The following is a 12,779-nucleotide window of genomic DNA, read 5'->3' as shown; positions in this document are numbered from 1 at the left end:
AGTGCTTGTGCATTAAAAGGTGATATTGAAAATAAAAAAAACCTTTGAAAGTTGTCATCACAAAGAGGGTAATCAAAAATTTAATATCCAGTGTAATCCACATGGTGACTAGTGTACGTAGTTATGAATCCCATTCGATCACACACAGGACCTTAACGGTGCAGCTTAAACTCCACGAAAGCCTTAATTAGGTCTTCTGTTTGAATTCATTACCCTAAAAGAAATTATTCTGTTTTGAGGTTAATTTAAATGTTGGTTTTCAAGAAGAAAGGGTTTTTTATTTTTTATTTCTTTCTTTTATTTATTTATTTATTTTAAAAATGAAAACAGCTAAGATGAATGAGTTTCAGTTCAAAGTCTGGGCCATTAACATCTTAATCTTTTTTCCACGTCACCTCTTTTGTCCCATATTGTATCACTGTAACAAAAATTCCTTACGTTTTTCATATTTGTCTGTGTTCCAGCTTCTGTCCTCCGCGAGGGCTCTTCTGCTGTGTCTCAGCACGGTCCCCAAACCCAGATCGTAACAGCTCAGAGAGAACATCTCACCAGCAGGGTTCTCGCTCTCAAATTCGGTGTGTGATGAACGGAAGCAAACGAGATGTCAACACCAGAAATATAAAACAAATTTTGAACTCACATTCCATAGCACTTGTTTTATATTAATGACTAATAGCATGGTTCCAGCATCATACTTCAACCGTTTAATTCAGCCTACATGTTTGTTTCTGTACGATATTACTGATGTTTATGCATTCCTGTAATGTGCAGGTAATTAGCTTGGCCTTTTAGTGGCTGACAGTTCCAGATGTACAGCTGTAATTAATGTGTAATTATCACAGAAAGTCATTGTCCTCTTGTTAAACACAAGTTGCTGTTTAATGAGGTGTCTTGGTCCCTGGGGGTCTTGTGTCAAGCTTGACCCCCGTACACACAAGCCGAGTGGACGTCGGCGGTGGTGTGCGTGGTGGTGCTCCTGCTCCCGGCTGCCAGGGAGACCCCGGTGGTTTGGCTCGATTTTGCACACTGTCCGCTCTTTGTTACCTCCAGGGGATCGGAACGAAAGCGGTTTTCCTCGGTGTTGGACTGCTGGAGACATCATCCACCCGTAACGGTGCGCAGCAGGCGATTGCCGCGTCCTTCGCGTGTTTATTAAGGGAGTTCAGCTCTTTAGCGGAGAGGAGAATACGGCCGTTAACGAGTACCGTCTCAGTCGTTCTCGCTGCAGCAAAGGAGCTCTGTGAGCACCGCGGGGCTGCACTCCTCCAAGGTGTCCCATACCCTCCGCTTCCCGTCCTTCCTGTCTCGCCGTGAGGGGCAGACTTAGCTCGTAAAATGCAAAGTCGGGAGAATAATGAGGAGCTTGTTTTTGTTTCGCCTCCCGTCTTCGATTATTTAAATTAAGAAAGCTGTCCTCGTCCTCTTTTCCTTTAGGCTATTGTTGGATATTGAATTTTGCTCTCTCTGAGTGGAAGAAAGTGGTGCTCTCCCTCTGGAGTCGTGGGCATGCTGAAAGCTGCGGCGGAGCCCTGTGGTGAAGAGCACTCTGATGGCACACGCGAGGGGGTCCACCGCTAATAGTGTCTGTCTTGTTTTTGCGGCCCTGCCTGAAGACTCGGGCTTCCTGTTTAATAACCTTGGGTTGTTTGGCTGTCAGGCTGAAAGATGCCTGGGGGTTAGCTCTAATTTAAATAACCTCCGCTGCCTCCCTACTCTAATTGCGTCTGGTTATGTGTCACAAAAACAATTATAGCTAAAATTGTTGCCGGACATGTATTTCGTGCAAGTTTATCCTGCAGTCTTCTGTTTATTCACGATGAACGAATGACCTAATTTTCTTAACTAACTTTGCTCTATGTCTAACCCTCATTGTGTTAACATTTATAAACTGACCCATTTATACAGAAGAACATATTTACTGTTGCAATTTAAATTGATCGCCTTTCTCAAGGGGACAACAGCAGTCCTCTTCGTGGAACTTAGAAGAACAAGACTCAGGTTACAGGTGCATGAGCTGTATAAACCTTTACGGTTGCTAACTGGTGACTTGACAAGTCTCCACCCGGTTTATGTAACAAGGTTGGCTTAGGTCAAGGTAATGTGTCTGTCCCAGTGTACAAGCAAGGCTCATATTTCGTGTGTGTGTGTGTGTGTCCCACGTATATGTGTGCAACTCCATGAGTGGTATTCATTTTTTGGGTCCCTGTTATGCTACTCTACAAGGTCCTGTAACCTTCTGAACCCTCCACATTATCATCGCTCACCTGTAATGCCTTTAGCTGTCTTGTTTTTGACAACTGTGACAGCTCCATGTGATGCTCTGCAGTATACCCTCAAGCCCCCTGTGGTAGTGTCTCTTCTTTTTCCTAGCAGTGACAGCATGTGTGTGTCCCTTTGCTCCAGCTATATAAAAGAATGGAAGTGGCGTGGAGCTACAGATTAGCGGGGCTGTTTTTGCTGCTGGCCAAATATTTATTGCTCACTGCCTTTTTGTAAGAGACAGACCTGCTTCCTCGACGCCCAGCCCCTGCTCAGTTATTACCCTGTCTCCTCCTGTCTCATAGGCTGGAGTGTGCTTTGAGCGGCCTGCTTACTGCACTGGCAGCTGTTACGCCAATTGTGATGTTACAGTGGTAATGATGAGGCCACCCGCTGCATTTTTAAGGCTGGGAAGTGTTGACGTTGCCATTGAAACAGCTGTTGGGTTCTGGCTGTGTGGAAAATGATGTTCACATAGGAACAGTGCCCCCCCGCCAAATGAGTTATCAACATTCTTTGTGCGCCTGTTGCTCAAGAGCCCCCCTCCAACCCTACACAGCACTAAGTCGGCTATCGTCTGTTGTGAGCTTTATGCACCTACCCGTGCGATGAACATCGGTGCATAAAGTGGAAAGAGACTGTTTACTTAAGAATCACATGTCTGCAACTTTGTCTCTTTCTCCTAATGTAATGCACAAGTTGTATTTTGTATGAGATGTACGTCGCTTTGGAGAAAAGCATCTGCTAAATGAATAAATGTAAATGTAAGTCAAGTGAGGACAATGCACCTTTTTGGATTTATCTGGAAAAGATACTTGGTCTTTATGTCCCCATGGGTTGTTACTGTGCGTGCAGGTTTCCAAGTTGGCATCTGTCACTTGGAGTATTATCTTTGTGCTTGCAAGTGATAAATCTTTTGACCTATATCTTTTTACATGTTACTTTTTAACTTAAAACTAATGTTGTTAACATGCAGACAGAATAACTGGCCATTGACTGGCTGGTTACGTGTATCGTATAAAATCTGCTGTAACCTTTTTATGTGCCGTGAGAAGCGCTTTTGTAACGCTGTCATGCAGCTAGTTGTTATACTTTTCAGCTCCCGTTTCTGCTCGTAAAGGAAAACGGTGTAAATTACTTGGGTACAGATCTGTTTAGGATACTTTTCAGAAGAAACTTTCCATCTTACAGGGGTGTATTTGTGTCTTTAATGTGACCGCCCCATACTGCCAGCTTCGCTGCTGATCTCAGACCTGCCAAAGTGGTCTTCAGCAGCGAGGCAAGAGCTCTTGGAGTACATGTTTGGATCTACATCTGTGTGAAAATGTGTTGCTTTGCAGTTGGCCCTGATCCTGGATGTGGATTGTTTTGTAGAGCAGCGGTTCAGGGTGACTACCTCAGTCTCCATGCAGTGCATAACCTCATTTTTTTCATTCTGTACCCAGCACTGCGATTTGAGTTGTCACTGTTTGTGTTATTACTCACTGGCTGCTTTTCAAGACCCCACTATAGAGGCCAAGTTGATGCGAAGAAAAAATATTTGTATCCCTGGAAATAATGGGCATTTACTCTGCCAAAACTCATCTCGCACTTCATACCATCTGTTGCTCTGTATACCTCACTCTTTATTCCATGCTCAACTCTAGATACCTCACTTCACTCTCCCCAGCCCTTGGTACCTCACCTTCCATAGCTTCCCCTTCTCTTGCTTTTTCTGAACCTCAGTCATCATTCCTCACGTCGACCTTGACGTCTCACCTCACTATAACTCTCCTCACCATCTGACTTTGATACTTTGCATAAATCGTCACTTAATTCCAAACTTCATGTTTGATCCACAGTTTTAATACCTCGCATTACCCTCACTGTTGCTGCACACCTGAAATTGACACTTCTCCCACCTTAGCAGATTACACCAGAACCAGATATGGTTGCATTTAAACAAACCGCTTTAACTGTGTGTAAACATAGGAGAAAATTGGTTACTGATGTAATTTGTGTTGCTGCTTGAGTCTGAAGTCGCCTCTCCACATTTGTCCCGCTCCCGGCGCTTGTCTTTTCATTTATAAATAGTTTAGTTTTATGTTAGCACAAAATTGATTGAGAGGTATGCTCTTTTACATTTCTCCATTATTTTTAGTAGCTCTGGACTGACCTGCTGTGTATTAAGGGAGTTAATCACACCAGGCCCTTAAAGAGCCCCCTTTATCCTCATGCAGAACACCAGACCTTGAACAAAAAAGGCTGATTTCGTGATAAGTTTTCATGTAGTTTTTTGAGCATCAGCTTTGTGGCCCTCCATGGGCCGTGATGCTTGTGGTTTCAAGATCGCTAATAGCTGCTGCTGCCCGGCAGTGAGCCCAAGACGGAGGCCAAGTAAAGCTGCAGCGCAGGAGCAGATCGCGGAAGACATTTGGATGTGCGGTTTACAGAAGCACCCGAGGTCCGATCCAGGACCTGTCGGGCTCCGCTGAGAAGCGAAGGAGAGAGCCGTACTGTTGTTGCTCGAACTTTAATCAAAGCAAGGTTATCGTTCAAGAAAACAAACGCCTTCCGTCCAGAGCTGCAGTAGATCTATCTTGGGAAATCAGATTCTTTCCATAGTTTCACAGTGTTGGAATGTACTACGGCGGGGGGGGGGGGGGGTTGGGTGGAATTTTAAATGCCAGCTTTTTAGTGCACATTTGTCTCCCAGGTGAACATTTTCAGCAAACATGCCCATTGCTTAGCTTCTAGGTGTGAAAACTGGTTTCTGTTGATTTCCGGGAATAGGATTTTTTTTTTTCTTTGTTTTTGGTCGCAGGGTTGGCATAAACGTGTGATATTTTGGATACAAAGTTTTATTTTCATCTCAGGCAACTTTCAGCTAATAAGCCTTGCTGACCTCTGCCTAACCAGCCAGGTACATTGGAGCACTTAAAGCAGTGCCCTCAGTTTGCCATTGTGTATACAACGCGTGTCATTCTTTAACACACAGTGCATATATTTTCTGTATCATATATATATATATATTTAATCTTAGTTTTGTATAATGTAACTTTAACATACCTGTTGGATCTGGCTGTGTATGTTACAGAATATGAATGTATTACAGCGTAAACCTTTCAGTATAGTGATGGGCTCTTTCTTTAGTTTTTCCGAGAAAGCAACAGTATATAAATCAGAGTATTTGAAATTCAGTGTAAAGAATATTTGTTCCAAGGTGATTTACAGCATTCTGACGTGTAGTTTAAATTGTCCATGATAAAATGTTGTTGCTATCTACTTTGAGTGTGCTGGATCTTGTAAGTGTATTTTCTGCAACGGTACAAACCACTGTTTCTGTAATGGTAAATTGCCCGAGCCCACTATGGTTTTGACTGTACTTACACTGTGGAACACAGGAATCGGTGTATTCCTCAGACACTTCCTCCATATCTGGATGTTTCTTTTACCCTCCAGCACTGTGCTGTGATGCTTATTAGTGAGAACAACTTAGTTGTACTTGTTTACACATCTGAGTGTTTCTCTAGAATATTTCACATCATACACACACACATCATCTGAACCACTTGTCCCATACGGGGTCGCGGGGAGCCGGAGCCTAACCCAGCAACACAGGGCGTAAGGGGACACACTTAGGACGGGACGCCAGTCCATCGCAAGGCACCCTAAGCGGGACTCGAACCCCAGACCCACCGGAGAGCAGGACGAGGTCCAACCCACTGCACCACCGCGCCGCTAGAATAGTTCAGGTGAACCTTATTCAACAGCTGAGACAGTCCTGGGACTTTAACTGCCAGCATTCAGGCTATAGGTTAGAGCTCTTTACCACTGTACATTTTGCTGTCCTTTATTAGCTACTGATATACCCTATAGAAAAAGTATGCTGAGCGATTAACATTGAGGCTTTTTAGTATGTTAACCATTTGGTGATGCAGCATTTTATCAGTGTGACAGAATGCCTGTTTTAAATGAGTTTTGATTTCTGCTGGGATGCGTAACCCTGTAAGGTTGGTGCTGACATCAGAGCCATGCCATAATCGGTGCTGGAGACAACGCAGACAGCACAGTGATATCAGCCAGCGGTTAAAAGTCCCTCGCACACAAAGCCACAGTGTGTTTATTTTTGTAGCACAGCTGGATTTGTTGAGGCTGACTTACTGTAAGCCAGTCCACATTTTCCTGTGCTTGCAGAATGATTCGCTGAAAGCATTGCTCCATGATAATTATGATTAATGTCCCTGAGTAAACCCTGTCACTTGGCAGCGCTTTAGGCGGTCTAATGAAATGTCCAGATGGAGGTGTCTGTCGCAGTGTAGCTTTGAGGCCACCTGCCCCCAGATGTGCTGTATCATACAAAGTAAACGCTTAGGGGTTAAAATTTTCGAAATGGTGTTTGTGTCGCGGGCCAGCGTTATCTCATCCCCTAAATGGATGTTACCTGAAAACATGCATTAGTGAGGTCTTTGCCTGGGGAAGGGGACATCACGTGGACAAATCTGACTCCATGGCGTGATCCTCACGAGGTTCCATCTGGTAAGAGTGTGTGAACACACGTGGTGGTCAGCAAGACATGTCTCCTGGACCCACGGATGAGTGCATCTGGGCGCATCTGCCGGATCCCCAGGTCTGCGCTTGTGGGCTCCTCAGCAAGGCTCTCGATCCCCAGGGAGCAGCAACTGCTCATTATATATGGGAAATAGTGGAAGAAGGTTTTGTCTAAGCATTCTGGAGGATTTGCTGAGGGACTATGTTAGCCAGCCTCTCATGATAAAAGCCTCCATGAAAGATGGACTCGCATCCCACCGCAAACCCTTGCTCTTCCCCTCATTGGCTGGGCTCTGCTGTCCAAAAGGGCTGCCTGGAATTTGCTCTTTCTTCCAGCAAACTTAATTAATTCCCAGAATGCTCCATCCAGTTGTGGCTTTGGATGTTAGACATTTAAAAAAAAAAAAAGAAAAGACATCCTTTACAGGGTGGATGAATGGCTGGTGTGTTCGCTCGGAGACACTCTTTACCACCGGTAAGACGAAGCAACGCAGGGATGCATGTGTGTATCTAAGCATCCGTTTGATGGCAATAAGAGCAAGTAAAGATGTTCTGTGTACTCCCTTCTCCCTGATGCACTCAGTGTTTTATGTCATCATACAAATGGGTTCTCAGAAATTCACAAGACCTTCTTTACCTCAAAAAACACCTCTCGTTGTTTATCACCCCTTAGTTAAAGCCAGTGTGTAGCTTCTTCCCTTGAATTACGGTACTTTGGAATGCTGTTGCAAATAGATTTTTGGTAAAAACAATTATTTCATTTACATTTGCGTTAATTCATTTAGCTGACACTTTTCCCCAAAGCAACTTACAGTGTTAAGGTAGTTGGTTATTTATAACGATTTGTACAGCTGGGTAATTTTGCCTTTTGGGTCCAAAGGCAGCAACTCTAAAGACAGATTTCAAAAGATTATTATGTACGTAAAAGTAGAGAATTCCTGCATCCGTCTTCTGGTTCTCTAAAACAAATTTGACATTAGACATAGAAAGCTTTGTTGATAGATGTTATCAGCATGTGTTGAGGTGGAGGAACTCCTGTTAGCAGCTTGCTGATGATGCTCTTCACATCACGTGTCATTTCTTAGTATGCACTGGTTCTTCAACTCTGCATTGTTCCGTCACTAGGTCCTGCATGCAATTATACAAAAACGATATTTTCTCATTGTTTTCTGCATTTTCGTTTGGTCAGTAAAGAACCTGACTGCTGTTGGATTTAGTAGGGATTTTCTATATTGTGGGGTGGGGGGTACTCTTCAAAATGCAAATTGGTTGCAGCATTTGTTCTAAGAAAAAAGCATGGTGAGGTGAAGATGGGGAAATAAGAATGAGCTGGAGGGCGTTAGGTAGATGTGCAGCTGGAAGGGGGCTGCGGTCGAGTGAACCCTTATTAATTCCTGCAGGGAGGACTTAGTAATGAGGCATTCCGTCATCCTGGTTTTAAACCCTCGGTGCTTTCTGTTCATCATTGTGCGCTGCCTCAGTCTTATGCTTGGCTTCTTCTCTGTAGAAACACTTGAAACTACAAACGCAGATAAAGCAATGTCACTGAGGGTCATTGTAATTTTAACCAGTGTCAAACAGCCTCTTCTTCTTAGGATGACGTTTTCTTTATCAAGTTAATGTTCTGTAGGCCAAGGTCCTAGATACCTAGATTTTGGTATCTTTCACTCTCTCGCAGGCATACACACAAAAACGTGTGTCGTCCGTTATAAACACTGCTTGGTGGTTTTACATTTAGGCTTGGCCACAAGCCTGCAGCACTTAGTCTCTTTAAGGGTCCATTCTTCTACGAAATTTGTAAGCCTTACTGATGACAACTGGTGCTGATATAATGGTCTGTAATGACCTTGCAAAGTCTTGGTTCTCTCTAAAGGAGAGCATCAACCAAGTTCATGCACTTGATTTACATGTTGCAATGCAGCCAAAGACACGTATGTTATTGTTTTTACTTGGGCGGTGAACGTTGTCCAGTATTCATGCACCTGGGTGGGGGGTTTCAACAGTGTTTCACAGATTTTGTTGCTTCGTTAACTAGTTGTAATCAATCCTCAAAGTGCATTTTCAGATGAAGCATGAGTTTTGCTTTCAGGTAAAGCACATGAGGCCAAAAACCTGAAGACACAGTTAGAAGTGTATTGATATACCATGTTCCCTATTCTGTGTAACTGGCACAGTAACGCCACAGTCAGAGGGTTGCCTCACCACAAATGAGCCTATCCTCTGCTCATTGCGATTCAGGACCCGCGTGTCTTGAGCTGTAAACAAGGATTGAGCGCCTGGTGCCTTTGAAGTGTGGTGTGAGCCTGTAACTCTGTCCGCATTTTGAATGAGCCGAGCTGCTTCCTGCATTGTGCCCTGGCGATCTGGGCTGAGCCGTCTCCGCACGCCCTCCGGCCGTCTGCGCAGCGCTAACCCTCAGTCGTTTCTCTTGCAGAGCCACAAGCCGAGAGAGAGCCAGGCTCCTCCTCCTCCTCCTCTCCCTCCCCTGCCACCCAAGAGCTGATGACAAGGCTGGGCTTCTTGCTGGGAGAAGGTATCCCAGGAACCACTCGCATACCTATGGAAGACAAGAATGAAAAGAAGGTATTTAATTTACAGCTGCTGAGGGAGAAGGAGGTGTGTGTGTGTGTGTGTGTGTGTGTGTGTGTGTGTGTGAGAGAGGGAGAGGGAGAGGGAAGAGTGTGATAGAGAGAGGATGCATTTCAGATCTTTCCTCCTGTTGGCACATCTTGGAGCCATTGGACTGGCAGTGATTGTTCTGATTTCTCAGTCCCCCCCCCATTGCCCTGTTAACTTTCTAATGGGGAGATTTTTATGGGAATGTGGATTTTCATTGCCCTCTTGGATTTTTCAGACACAGCTCATCTTGCTCAGGCAGCAGGAATGAATTCTGTGGTCAAGCTGATGCAGTGCTTCTTTGGACTGCTGTGTGCATTACTGGGTAGTGTCTTGAACTCCACTGGTAGCACAGTGCCAAATTGGGCTTAAAGTCGAAGTGTATGCACTTCTTTGCAGAAACGGTTGTCTCGGAGTTGTCGGCCTGTTCACTAGGCTGCTAATCGGACAGAAGTCTTCAGGTTCCAGTATCGACTCATATTTTCCCTTTACATATTTTGGCGAAACATCCGTGGTCTTAAATGACTTGTAGATGATTGCATATCCTTTCTTCTTCTTCTGAAGAGATGTTCTAAGAAGGCCAGAAAACTTTTTTCTTTTTTTTTTTAATGCATTGTGTTCAAAATATGTTGGTGAAAGTAGTAATAAGTTACTGTAAATTTGATGCAGTCTCTTGAACCAGGCTATGTATGGACAGCTAGTCGATTTTCCTCTTGTCCATTTTTTTTTTTCCTGAGGTGATCGGACCGTTTTGCATATTTTCAGGAAATGTCTGAATGTGAACTTGAAACTGCTCTTATCTCCTGTGACGCCTTTTTCTTTTTGTGTGCTGGCACTGTCAGATATGACAGTGCAAGAGACAATTTGGGCAGTAGTCAGATTTGAAATTCTTGACCCAAAGGCTCTGAATTTGACTGTGGAATGAGACGCATTGTGTTTCTTGAGTGAGCTTCGTCAACTTGATTACAGCTGCAGACTTGATGATGTTTTAAAACGGATCAGTCAGGGAGATGAAATATGAAATAATGCATGGTGTCCCACCTGTACTGAGCTGGTGGTGATATTGAGTGATACCAGTCAAGTGTAGGGGTTGGGAGGGAGGAAACTGACCGGGATGCAGTAAAGGACATGGAAAAGGCCAAGACTCTCGCTTAGATTGACCTGCGGTGAGGTGTGTTCTGATATGGCAACTGGTATACCACCAGTCCCCCACCCCTCCACCGCAGCCACCATGCTTTCTCCCTGACCTCCTTACAAGTGCAGTCAGTACAACAGTCACCACTGCAAGAGCAGCACAGGAGTCACAAGGGGCTGCAGAGGAGACCTGCAGGTGTGGACCCTATGTGGTTCAGTGGAGCTCAGTAGGGAGAAACAGCTTAATCTACTGTTCTCACTTTCACATGTCACTATGAAGGATGGGTCACATTTATCCTTCAGGTAAGTTGTCTTTTCTTTGTTTTTACACTAGAGCATTAAGAAGTGTTTTAATGGGGTTTCCCTGGAAATGAGAATGAGCTGTCTATAGAAATTTTTAGACACTTTTCTCTGGCTGGGTCAACAGTGGTGTGAAATAACGGCAGAATCCAGGGGTCCAGTGTTCTTGGAATTGTGCTGTATGTGTTTTTGCTTCATTTGTTTAAGTCGAAAATGCATTTAATACACCTAACCTACTGAACATCCTCGCTTCTTATCCTTTAAGATGATCGAGATCGTCCATAGCGAGAATCCAAGTTCACGTGCGATGGCCATTACAGGCTTGCCACCTTCATACTGGGCAGTTATCTTGAGTTTCTCCTCAAGAGTAATTGCCCTCCTCTTCTTCTTCTCCTCACCAGTAGCAGGAGACACAAATGGACATTTTGTAGACATGATGGATGCACAAAACACAACATTGATGGGGGGTATCCACGAAACCGCTGGCAACACAGAACACTGTACAGTATCGGTTGTAACTGGCAGATGCGGCTCGCTGCTGCTTCCCAGCATCATGAGAGTATCGTACCGCATATCGCTTGCCCAGGAAAAAAATCTAAATTCAAAGTATGGTTTCTACTGACTGCATATTGCTATCGTACCATAGTAAAGTCAAAAAATTGTAAGTCAGACCATTGTACCTTGGGGAACATCTGCATGTGAAAAGTGGTCTTTTATTTATTTATTTTTTTAAATTAAAGCTAAGAAAAATAAAGCTTTTACTTTATTCTGGTACTGATGTCTCACAACACTTTCTGTAACTTTTGCATGCAAAATTTTTCATTGATTTAGTGTTGCACATGTTACTGATTCCAATACAGCTACCTTTCTGGCTCAGGATTCTTCATTGAGGTCCTGTAAAGTCCTCTTTGTCTTCCCCCAGTGCACAATAACCAGTCAAGGAATAAGCCCCTGCTCAACGCTGACCAGTAGCACGGCCTCCCCTAGCAGAGACAGCCCCTGCTCCACCCTGAACAGCTGCACTAGCCGTGCCCCTGCCAACTGCTCCAGCGCCTGCGGAACTGTCACTAGCCCCAGTTCCACGCTCGAGAGCAAGGACAGTGGCATCATCGGTGAGCACGTTGCGCCGACACCATCCCAGCTTCCACCTGCGCTCAACATGTGTGCACCAGACTACTTGGGCCTCTCCATAAATCCTCCACTGTTCCATCATTTACCCTGTTCTCATTACCTTTAGCGCCCTACTTTTCCTCATGTCCCCTGTTAATTAATCTCTGGTCCATTCATCAGCACATACAGCTTCCTACCATTTGCCCCATGCCTCATCAGTGTTTCATGGGCAATAATTCAATCTGTCCCTGGCACCCTCAGCATCCACCATTTATGCCGACCTCAGTGCCGCCACTACCCACAATCCACCATGCTCCTTATATGTAGTAATTGATATACAATGGTTCCCTGCGAACCTCAGCTGCTGTGCCATTTGTTTTGTTCCTATGGTGAGAAATGATAACCCTCCATTGCACAAAGTTTTTTATATAAAATAAATTGGGTGGTAGGAAGCTGTAGACTCTTACAGGAAGACAAGTCAAAGTATAAATTTCTCTGCACTCTGTCAATAAGGTGGCAATGGTAGTGGAAAGTTAGCTCAGCTTTGTATTATATCCATAATACAGTATTGTTAATAAGATTGCTTTTGATAAGGCTGCTCTGCATCTTCCGCGATTCTTTGAAGTAGTCATTTCTCAAGGTTTCGGTTCTTTCTTGACCAATCAAGGAGATTTCAATGTTTTAGTTCAACTCTTTCAGAGGTGTCAAAGTTGGACACAGGATATTTATCTTATTTGTTTCCTGCATATCATCGTTGAAGAGAACTTAAGACACGTTTGTCAGTGACCTGGCTCACCGATCAATGTATTTACTTCCCTTGTCTAAAACAG

At 44.2% G+C, this 12,779-nt stretch overlaps 1 protein-coding gene across 8 annotated transcripts in view; it reads left to right on the top strand.

Annotated features, from left to right (window-relative positions):
* LOC108927934 (protein TANC1-like) overlaps positions 1-12,779 on the top strand; it is a 109,676-nt gene that overhangs the window by 52,992 nt on the left and 43,905 nt on the right. For all 8 annotated transcript variants that reach the window (XM_018741597.2, XM_018741598.2, XM_018741595.2 and 5 more), the window contains 2 exons: positions 9,224-9,372; positions 11,762-11,951. In XM_018741597.2, coding sequence (XP_018597113.2) covers positions 9,224-9,372; positions 11,762-11,951 — 339 coding nt within the window. The remainder of the gene's footprint in view (positions 1-9,223; positions 9,373-11,761; positions 11,952-12,779) is intronic.

Source organism: Scleropages formosus, chromosome 12, assembly GCF_900964775.1.
Source record: "Scleropages formosus chromosome 12, fSclFor1.1, whole genome shotgun sequence".
NCBI classification, from domain to species: Eukaryota; Metazoa; Chordata; class Actinopteri; order Osteoglossiformes; family Osteoglossidae; genus Scleropages; species Scleropages formosus.
The sequence above is the reverse complement of the archived record's forward strand: the minus strand, read 5'-3'. Positions and strand labels throughout refer to the sequence as shown.